An 11,781-nucleotide genomic window follows, 5' to 3' on the forward strand; every position below is an offset into this window, starting at 1 on the left:
ACAAACTTTGCTAAGTTACTTGCAGAGAAAAAACCAAAACTTGATTTTCAACCAGAGTGGGCAATGAGCAGGCAGTGGAGTGTGCAAATTTGCATTTTCTTAGGAGGTTTATTTAAGGAAATGTTGAGGTTTGTAATTTATTTAAATTCATATGGAATATGAGATACTAAAGCATATAGATGTTTTCCTCCCAGTTGACCAAGAAACCAGAGAAAAACATTCATTATTGTGAGTGCATAATTTGAGATATGTTTCCTTCAGTAATCTTTTCTATTTTATACCATAAAGAGCCTATTTGCATTTTTGCATCCTACCCTATCTGTAAAATTCAGAATTTATGGTGGCACCATTATGTAGATACTGGCTGAAGACATCTTGAGCTAGAAGTTCGGTGATATGAAATAGCCTGAGGTATCTGGGAACCATTCATTTAAGAGCCAATCACTCTGCTAGCCATTGCAGATATAACAAGGAATAAGATACATAATTATACATCATTAAGTTATCATTTTGATCCATGGAATTGTGAGAAACGATAATGTGTAGTGGTTTAGAGTAGGTACTCTGGGGCAAACTGGGTTCCTATCCCAGTTCTGCCACTTTCTGTCTGTTACTTGGACTCATGCCTCCATTTTCCCATTTGTAAAATACTCAAAAGGTTGCTGTGTAGGTTAAATGTGCTAATAAAGTCTGTATTTGAAATAGTGCCTCTTGCTTAAAAAGCGCAATATGACTTTTACGTTTCAAAGACAAACCTACAAAGAGAGTTGTACTGAAACCAAGTTTCCTTTGCTAGTTGGGCAGCTCCCAGAGCCAGCATCAGGGGCAGACAGCAGTCACGGTGATTCTGGGGCATCTTCTGTCACTCTGGGCTGCTCAGAACCACGTCGGCCCTGGACTGTTGCCCGTGGGGCTGGTAAACTGACTTTGGCAAGTTTGACATGCCTTGATTTTGTAACCTTTGCCAAATTCAGTGGTGTCAATACCCCCATCCTGGACACTTTTTAGTGACCAATGGTTTAAAAAACCAACTCACAAAATTCCTGAATATTTACCAGTGGCCCCATCAATGCTTACAGGCCAGGGTCAGTTTCGTTCTGCGCACGTGCAGTCAATTAATTACTGTGATACCGGTTTTGCAAAAGAAATAAGATTTATTCACAAAGCCACCTTTCTGTGTGAAGGGTAAAGAGCTTGTTGAAGTGTGTGAAGTGTGTGTGTGAAGTGTGTGTGTGTTTGTGTGTGAAGGTGGGAGAGCTTGTTGAAGGCCATGAGATGGATGTTGAAAGCTGTGCACATTGCACTACACAAGATCGGGAGGGAAAAATGAGAGGAAATTAAAAATAATAAACAGCCTCTCTGCTCTCAAGGACTTACACCTTAATCCTACAGACAAAATCGGTAGATCAGGACCTCGTCACTGGGAAGCATGAGCTGGCACCCCGACTGTGGGCTCAAGGTCACATTATTACTTTATGGAAGGTGACCAGGAAAGGGGAAGTACGCCATTGAATCAAAAAGTTAGATTTCGAGACTGCAGAGAACTTGGGGAAAATAGGAAACCTTCTGGGGTAAGCAGGCCGGGTCCTAAAAGGAATAAAAAAGATTCAGGTCTTGGAAATTAATGTGAAATATGTCAGTCCAGTTGGTAGACCTCCCTGAAGCACGCTGGCTGGTCATTCGCAGAGACGGCAGGCATAAATCTAATGCCTTACTGAGCCTGAAGGTCTAACTATTTAAGAAGCACAGGAAATTTTTGCTAAATCACCTATTAATTTTATGCCTTAGAATAGATTTAATGCTGCTTCCAAATTTCTTTATTTTCTCTTTCTTGCTGAAAATGTGCTTGTTTATCAGAAAGGCAGAATATGGGGTTTTGCCATTCTAATTTTTTTCCTTAATCATGTGATGAAAAATACATGATACTGTATTTTGTATTATTACATTATGCCGTGTATTCTATGCTGTCTGTTTCTCTCAAGAGAAATGAAACTTAGGTTCACATAATGATTTATTTTATTTTATTTTACTTATACTTTTTTTTTTTTTAATTTAAGAAACAGGGTCTTGCTCTGTCGCCCAGGCTGGAGGGCAGTGGTGCAATCACGGCTCACTGCAGCCTGGAACTCCTAGGTTCAAGTGATTCCCCTACCTCAGCCTCCCAAGCAGCAAAGACTACTGGTGCTCTTCACCAAACTCAGCCAATTTTTCTACTTTTTGTAGAGACAGGATCTTGTTTTGTTGCCCAGGCCCATCTTAAACTCTTGGCCTCAAGTGACCCTCTCACCTCAGCCTCCCAAAGTGCTGGGATTACAGATGCGAGCGACTGCACCCGGCTGGTTTTTTGTTGTTGTTGTTTTGTTTTGTTTTTGAGATGGAGTCTCATTCTATCGCCCAGGCTAGAGTGCAGTGGTGCCATCTTGGCTCACTGCACCCTCCGCCTCCTGGGTTCAAGCAATTCTCTGCCTCAGTCTCGAGTAGTTGGAATTACAGGCGCCCACCACCATGCCCAGCTATTATTATTTGTTTTCTATTTTTTGTAGAGTCAGGGTTTCACCATCTTGGCCAGGCTGGTCTTGAACTCCTGACCTTGTGATCCACCTGCCTTGGCCTCCCAAAGTGCTGGGATTACAAGTATGAGCCACTGCACCCAGCCCCAGCTGATTTTTTATACTAAGTCATAGTAAGTTGATTAGCAAACTGGGCTGCTGCTTTTTCTTGTTCTTATTCTTCTCCTTAGCATGTATAAAAAGTTAAGTCACTAGAATTAAGCTGTTGTCTATGGTTCTAAAATTAATGGTATTTCATGGTAGTTTTCCACTTTCTCCTGCTAGTCCCAGCCTTTTGTGGAGTACCCTTATAATCAGTGTGCAGTGGTCGGAAATGGGGGAATTCTGAATAAGTCTCTCTGTGGAGCTGAAATAGATAAATCCGACTTCGTTTTTAGGTAAGATCTGTCGAATTGGTTTCTTTGAAACAAAAGATCAGCTGGGTATTTCAGAGGGGGACAGTGTAAAGATATCCTTTGTATATTTTCACCTTTGAACTCTGTTACAAAAGTCTACTAATTACCCAGGAAGTTTTTCCTGAAGTGTTATATGGCTCATGAGATCCTCATAATGTCAATACCAGAAGAATCAAAATGTGCTATATTTATATATGTTCAGGAAACCCCGGGTGAAGTTGTGGTGAAAGACGGTTTGGTACTGCAGGAGCTTTCAGAGCGTTCAGCGTGTTCATGGGTACCTTGGCTACCTTGGGAGGACTCCGGAGGGCAGCATGTCCCAGACGCACCTGACCTTGAAGATCTTTTTTTATTTGTTTGTTTGTTTTTGTTTAACAGAGCATTTCAAGGATGTTTTGTTCTTAGACAACACTCGGGAAAATGCTGATCAAGACGTTTTACAGCCATACAAACTATATCATTATTTCGTTTTCTGGCTTGCAATTTAAAAAACAAATTTGTACTGCTTCTAAGTTCTGGTCTTTTAAAATGTTTTCTATCTGAGTGTCAGTTAGCATGCAAAAATAGAAACAAAATGGTTTTCATGCGTTCCTTGTACTCATAAGCCATACCAAAGCATCTCCACTCTCTCAGTGTAATGGAAAGGTAATTCATCCGTCTGAGGATGGGTTTCAATTGAAATGCACCTTTTTCAGGAGTAAGTGGAAGTCTGATTCTTCCTGTTTTAGGAGCACTGATTTCATACATCAGAGGAGATGCTTTGATCCTTCTTGATTTAATGCTGCCCTTTTAAGCAATTGAAAAAGAAACACGGTTTCTAGTAAACAGCTCCCTCCCAATTTTAATCTCATTTTTAAATTTTGTGCTGAAGGTAATCATAAAGCCACAATAGACCTGACAGTGCAACAATTATTGAATGTGGTCTTCCTGATTGGTGTTAAAATGGCCAATATCTGAATGGTTTACCCATTTTGTTCAAGTACTCAGTGTGAAAAAGCCATAAGGAAGATAATTCTTCTTGCTGTAGATTTTTTATAGGCTTAAAATTCCCGAAACATCTGTGATGAGGATGAGGCCTAAACATTCATTATACTTTATAGCAAGTATAGGCAATACAATAAGTTTTGATTTAAAACCCAGAAGAAAAACATCTCAGCAGATATTTCATTTATAATTCTAAAATAACTGTCTGTTTCCTAGATTCCACATTTGCTGATGTCAGGTATTTTCTTGAATATAGAATTTCCTTTAAAGCTAGCCATTTGAACTGAAAGGCAAAATGAGGGCTGAATGTGTTTGGTGTCATTAAAATATATTTAATTTTTTTAAGCCTGCACTTATTTTGGTGCTGCATGTTGATAGTTCATAAAGCAAACTTTTATTTTTCATTTCAAAAGATTTGGAGCTATGAATTAAGTGTGTGAGGAGCAAAAATAGGCAATGACTATATATACTACTGCTATATATGACTATACTAGTATATATACACATATATATTACAGTAGTAATATATTTAATCACATATATGCTGTAGTATACTGTAATACATATAATCTAGTAGTATTTATATATTACATATTATACACATGTATAATAAATATATAATACTGTATTATATATAGTATATAATATATTGTATATTGTATAATATGCAATATATAATAGTATATTGTATACTATATAATACAGTATTATATGTAATATAATATATATTACATATGTACATATTATATAACATATGCATACATATTATACATCTGTAATAACATAGATATATATATTTTGTATAAATTAACAGGATATATAATTATATATAATGTATACATGTATTACATATTATATATACATATTATATAATAAATAAAAGTATATAACAGTATTATGTGTTATATATGTATAATATGGATATACATTATAAGTTTACATGTTATATATGCATGTTATATATAATACACATGCATATTACATATTACATATTATATACATGTTATATAATATATGAGTATTGCATAAATTATGCATATACATATATAACATATAATGCTGTTATATAATTTAAATGTAATATATATCTATATACATATAATACATACCATGACCTATACTACTGTTTGTGTGTGTGTGTGTTTGTGTGTGTGTGTGTGTGTGTATAGTCTATATTCAGGAAAGTACCTGGCATCAGCAAAAGTAGAATCTAGACACATGGGCATTTATTTTAGACTCATAAATTAAATATATACTGAGATATTTTTCTTTTAAGTTTTAAGCCAAAACTGATTGTATTTCCTCTATAAAATACCCCTCTCTATGATATTCTACTAGAAATCACTTTTGATTATTCAAAAGAATATGAGACTGTTCTAGAAAGGACATTTGTTATGGGAGGCCCACTAGCGAGGTCACTTTTATGCCCTAGTACCTATGATTAATCTTTATCATTTAATATTTATTAGTAATATTTGATTCATATTTATTTTACCAAGGTGCGGTATTTATTTTATTTTCTGACATAGCTTTCATATCAATGAGGGAAATTCGTGTTTCATTCATTCATGTGTTTTACAGGACATGGTACGGCTCATTTCACCTTCAGTCATGTTATAGACCACATCAATTTTGAACAGCCTTCTTTAGGAAGCACTCAAAGATGCTCCCTTCTTATGTTTAGCCTTACTACTTGAAATTCAGTAAATGATCTTTAGAAAGTCATAACCAATTTTTCCTTTTTTGTGACAAGAATATAATTACTCAAAATTAGAATTCTTAATTTGTTTTCCAATTTGAAAGCAAATTAGTACTCAAAGGAAGATGAGAACATCAGTATGAAAACATCACTGTAAGAACATTAGGATTTTATTTATTAACACCGTAATTTGGTGACAAAACTATCCACATGGGAATCGGGAGGTTTTGATTTTTTAATGTAGTCTTTGCTTCTGGTAGACCGTATAACTTTAGTCACAGTACATCAAGGTTTTAAGAATATGCAAATTGGTGATCATACCACTATGGGAACATAATCAATAGAAATAATATAAATAACAATTTTAATAAAAGGATTGGGAACTCTTCTAAATTTAGACAAGGTGTAATTGTCATTTCTGGTTTTGATACTTATAAAAGTGATTATCCATATTGAAAGCATTGATCAAATTTGTATATTTTAGCTGGGCACAGTGGCTCACACCTGTAATCCTGACACTTGGGGAGGCCAAGGCAGGTGGATCACTTGAGGTCATGGGTTCAAGACAAGCCTGGCCAACATGGTGATACCCTATCACTACTAAAAATACAGAAATTAGCTGGGTGCATGCCTTTAGTCCCAGCTACTCAGGGGGTTGAGGCAGAAGAATTGCTTGAACCCAAGAGGCGGAGGTTGCAGTGAGCCCAGATAGCACCACTGCACTCCAGCCTAGGCAACAGAGTGAGACTCTGTCTCAAAAAAAAAAAAAAGTGTGTATTTTATACAACATTGAAATATCAGCTAAGAACTGAGTAATTACTAAAGTAAATAATTTAAAATAGAAACTAGATGGATTCTGAGGGTCTCTTAATAGCAATGATTTCTCCAACATAAGGACAATTATTTTATAGATATGTGTGTGTGTGTGTGTGTGCATGTGCACGCGCACGCATATGTGTGTATACAATCTTTTTTCTACAAGTTCTATTTTGAAAATGATTTTCTTTTCAAATTTCAGGTGTAACCTCCCCCCAACCACAGGAGATGTTAGTAAAGATGTTGGCAGTAAAACAAATCTTGTGACTATAAATCCTAGTATCATAACTCTGAAGTAAGTAGCTGCAAGTTACATAACTGATCAAGAACATTTTTCCATTGTTCAATATGTTTCTCAGCTTAAGCACTAATCTTGTTGCTGAGACTGACTTGCAATACAGGTGGAATGAATTTTTGGAAAAATATATAAGAATTCATTTGCAAATTGTGGCATTCTATCAAGGTTGTTGTTCATAAGAGTTATGACTCAGTTGTACTTCCAATGTCATAAGCTAATCAAATCATATTTATTTCTTCATCTCTTTTAACAATAATTAAGCCACTTTTTTCCATTTTCTTTTAGAGCTTTAGCATTACTCTTCTATCTTGGTAGCACTTTCTTGATAAAACTTACTCTATTTAGAAACTTCAGAGAGTTAGCGCTAAGACAACTTGGCAAAATACAGTTATCACGTTGGAGAGTTTATTACTAAAAAATAATTACCATCTTTCATTTATGCAACATAACTACCATAAAATTGTTGGTTAATAGATAATCTTATACAAAGTTTTTACTCCATTGTTTTCATCAAAAGTAACTGATAAGCATTAGTAATAGAATGTTTGTGCTAATAGTTATAGCATCTCTTGAAATAAAGTAAAATAAATATTGAACTTGCCTTTCAAAGCATATTTTCTAAACACTCACAATTATACTTACAAGGATACTAAGTTATTTAAATCATACATATAGTTACTACAATGTGTGGAGGAAATTTTCAAAAATAATCTATATGTATATCTATATTTGCATTTAGATATTTTAAGTCTTCCTTCCTTCCTTCCTTTCTTCCTTCCTTCCTCCCTCCCTCCCTCCCTCCCTCCCTCTCTCCCTTCCTTCCTTCCTCCCTTTCTTCCTTCTTTCTGTCCTTCCTTCTCCCCTCCCTCCCTTCCTTCCTCCCTCTCTTCCTTCTTTCCATCCTCCCTCCCTCCTTCCCTCCCTCCCTCCCTCCCTCCCTCCCTTCTTTCCTTCCTTCCTTCCTTCCTTCCTTCCTTCCTTCCTTCCTCTCTCTCTCTCTTTCTCTCTTTCTTTGTCTCACTTTGACACCTAGGTTAAAATGCAGCGGTGCAATCACAGGTCACTGCAGCCTCAAACTCCTGGGCTCAAGGGGTCCTCTCACCTCAGCCTCCCAAGTAGCTGGGATTACAGGCATGCACCACTGTTCCCAGCTAATATTTTTATTTTTTATAGAGATATGGGGCGGGGTCTCGCTATGTTACCCAGGCTGTTCTCGAACTCCTGGCCTCAAGTGATCTTCCCGCCTCAGCCTCCCAAAGTGCTGACAAGCATAAGCCTCTGTGCCTGGTCTATTTTAGGTTTTCTAAAGGAAACTTATAATGAAATATGTGCAAAAGGTGCACAAATCATAAATGTGCAGCTCAATGAATTTTTAAAAATGTATTGATATGCATACTATGCTTGAAAAAATATTTTATCATTATACATTTGGAAGGTGTTTCAATAACAAAAAGCAACTTTAGGAAAAAATATCAAATAAGAATAAAAAATAATACAAGAAATATCTGTTCAGTAAGGGTATAGCCCAGTAAGAAAGTAAAAATTGAAAGGATTCCAAGAAAGAGAGATGAAGATCTAGCCATTGATATTGATGTAATGCTTACTTGAATGAGTTTTCTGAGTCCACACTTTATCTGTTTTATATACAGTATACAAATTGTTCAGTTTTTTGGCCAATGGTAAATTCAGCTTTATGTTATCAAAACTGCTACTTTGATTATTATTCTTGGGATTACTATAATTTTTTTTTTTTTAATTTGGCAGATATGGGAACTTAAAGGAAAAAAGAGCCCTATTTCTGGAGGACATTGCAACCTATGGAGATGCATTTTTTCTTCTGCCAGCATTTTCCTTCAGGGCCAACACGGGTACCTCTTTTAAAGTGTACTACACGCTCGAAGAGTCTAAAGCAAGACAAAAGGTTCTATTTTTCCATCCCAAGTACCTGAAACATCTGGCCCTTTTCTGGAGAACTAAAGGTGTGACTGCATACCGCTTGTCCACTGGCTTGATGATCACAAGTGTTGCAGTGGAACTGTGTGAAAACGTGAAGCTGTATGGATTCTGGCCCTTCTCTAAAACTGTAGAAGACACACCTGTCAGCCATCACTATTATGACAACAAGCTACCTAAACGTGGCTTCCATCAGATGCCCAAAGAATACAGCCAGATCCTCCAACTTCACATGAAAGGAATCCTCAAACTGCAATTTAGCAAATGTGAAGTCGCCTAAACAAAGTATCTTAAAATGGGAATAATTTTAATATAATGCAGTAGGTGATTAACAGTGTCTCCAAACACCAAAGGAGGTGGCTACAGAGTATTCTAAGACAAGCCCCCAAATTTGGTTTGACCAAAGCTTCCCCACTCATTTTGCAATGATGGCAAGTAATTCAATCCTTCTAATCTTCACTTTTTCTCCTTGTAATTTGGACACCATGATCTCTGACTCATACAAATTTTTGTAATTTATGAAAATTATTGACATGGCCTTTGGTGTGAGGTAGGAACTCAAAGAATATTTCTTTGTTACTATTTATACCAGCCATCTCCACCTTCACCAGACCGATAATAAAAGCATGCTGTCTTGGACATCTCCTCTAAAGAGAATAGCTACATTACCAGTATCCATTGGATTTCTTTCTGTGGCAGGTCTCTATCAATAATATCCTTCCCATTTTTCTGCCTCAATGACTGCATACAAGAAAATTATACACTTAAACAAGAAATTCGTGATAATTCAGAAATGAAATTCTTCTGAGTATGGCAGTATGCCCGCTTCTGATTAAATTCACTTTTAATAGTAGCTGTGATGATATGTTGGTTGGATTTAAGCCATTTATTTTCCTCTTCTGTCTACATTTTTTCATCACTTCATAATTTTATTTTAACTTCCTGCCTCATTCTTACACCTTTTTCTCTCTCACTTATACGTTGTACTTCAAGGACATGAACGGTTACAATACCCAGTCTTTGTTACCTGTTGTCTTGTCTGTGGGGTCACTCATTCAATTTTGTTTTAAAATAATTCAATAACTACTTCATGCCAGGCCCTGCACCAGGCTTTGTGAGAGGGTGAGAAGGATTATTGCCTCTCATAGGAGAAAACAGATGTGCATATCATTAATTATGATAGTGTATGATAAGTATTATAATGACAAAAACTATGAATCAAGTGCTGCAAGGAACAGAAGCAGGGATAATTAAATCCATTTCAGTGGAATCTATTTCAATGTACAATAGTCTCCCCTAATCTGCGATATGGGAAGACCCCCTGTGGATGCCTGAAACCATTGATGATATTAGGAATATATAATTGATTAGTAAAGGTAACAAAATATACTGAAATAAATATACAATGTGGGGACTTTATATGCTATTTTAATAAAAATTACATATAGTTAGGACATTTAGAGCTTACTTAAGTTTTTTCCCCATATAATATCCTATCCTGACTTAAATATTTTTCTGTAGAACATCAAGACAGAATCTCTAGTGTCACTGATATGGATTTCAGAAATATTCCAAATGGCGTGAGATCAAAGAGCATAATGATACCCATGTTCCAGTAAAAACTTAGGCTAAAAAAAATGTTTGCGGGTTTTCTTTTGTGGAGAAAATTGTAGACATTTCCACATTAACACATCTGAAGTTTCTGGTTCGACAGCTGTGTTGCCATCCTAAAAGCATGTTTGAAATTTTACAACAATCCTACCTAGATTCACATTAGCCAAAAATCTTTGTGTAAACAGACACCCAGAGATTTCATTAAGTGTGTTATAGTCAGAATTGGTGGTAATTAATCTACAGATCTGCAAAATAGTGTTCATAGCTTTTCTTTTTATTTTGATCTTGGTGGAAAAACTTGCAGTAACTCACCATTACAGAGCGACAAGAACTGTGACTCATGTTTTATTATTTACATAGCTGATGTGGTGTATTGTCGATATCCATATTCTGTCATATTTAGACACATTCATTGTGACACATATAAAATGTGCATTCTTTTTACCTTTTTCTCAAGTGGGTCTGTAGTTGTGATTTCACAACAGATTGGGGTTGTTGGGCATTACTTAGAACTTTATAAAATACGATAGAACATGAATGTTGACAATATAACATATGGCTATATAAACTGTAAAACATAAGTCACAGGTCTTTTTGTTCTGTGGTAGTGAATTATTGCAAATTTTTCAAGAGCAAAGCAAAAAGAAAAACTATCAATTGCATCTTGTAGATTTGTAGATTCACCACAACCAAGTCTGACTGTGACACTGTGTGTGTAATCAGCATAGCTTAAATGTTGTTAGATCTAATGTGATCTTCTGCTCTTAAAGCCCAAGTACAACCAAGGGCAATGAGGATGGAAAGTCTGAGTTCTGGTACTAGACAAGAGTAGCACTTTAGGCTAGGCACAATGGCTCACACCTATAATCCCAGCACTTTGGGAGGTCAAGGTGGGTGGGTCGCTTGAGGCCAGGAGTTCGAGACTAGCCTGGGCAACATAGTGATAACCCCTCTCTACAAAAAACAAAAAAATTAGCTCAGCATAGTGGTGTGCACTTGTGGACCCAGCTACTCGGGAGCTAAGGAGGGAGGATCACTGGAGCCCAGGAGGCAGAGGCTGCAGTGAGCTGGGATTGTACCACTGCATTCCAGCCTGTGTGACAGGGTAAGACCCTGTCTCAAAAAAAAAAAAAAAAGTAGTCCTTTAGTTAGGATTCTAGCTCATAATGCTACATACTGCCAGTTTCTAAGAGAAATACTAGCTTGCTTGATTCTATTTTCCACTTGTTGTTCAGCCTCATTGAGTAATGAAACAGAATAACAAGATTCCAATATAATTTTCAGCCAAATCTAAAGGCAAGGCAGAAATATTCATTTAAGTATGTAGTCCATAGCACTCTGTGGTCCCCGCAAAGGGCTCCATGATCAATTACATAGTGTTAATTTTTGCACAGTATAATAATCCTCTAGCATCCTTGAAGTCTCTGGTGCTTTTCCCTTTGAACAAAAGGC

At 36.4% G+C, this 11,781-nt stretch overlaps 1 protein-coding gene across 1 annotated transcript in view; it reads left to right on the top strand.

Annotated features, from left to right (window-relative positions):
• ST8SIA6 (ST8 alpha-N-acetyl-neuraminide alpha-2,8-sialyltransferase 6) overlaps positions 1 to 11,267 on the top strand; it is a 135,485-nt gene extending 124,218 nt beyond the window's left edge. The window contains exons 6-8 of the mRNA XM_031652469.1: positions 2,835 to 2,947; positions 6,667 to 6,759; positions 8,527 to 11,267. Coding sequence (XP_031508329.1) covers positions 2,835 to 2,947; positions 6,667 to 6,759; positions 8,527 to 8,995 — 675 coding nt within the window. The 3' untranslated portion in view covers positions 8,996 to 11,267. The remainder of the gene's footprint in view (positions 1 to 2,834; positions 2,948 to 6,666; positions 6,760 to 8,526) is intronic.
• Positions 11,268 to 11,781: the final 514 nt, after the last annotated feature.

This window comes from Papio anubis, chromosome 11, assembly GCF_008728515.1.
Source record: "Papio anubis isolate 15944 chromosome 11, Panubis1.0, whole genome shotgun sequence".
Lineage (NCBI taxonomy): Eukaryota > Metazoa > Chordata > Mammalia > Primates > Cercopithecidae > Papio > Papio anubis.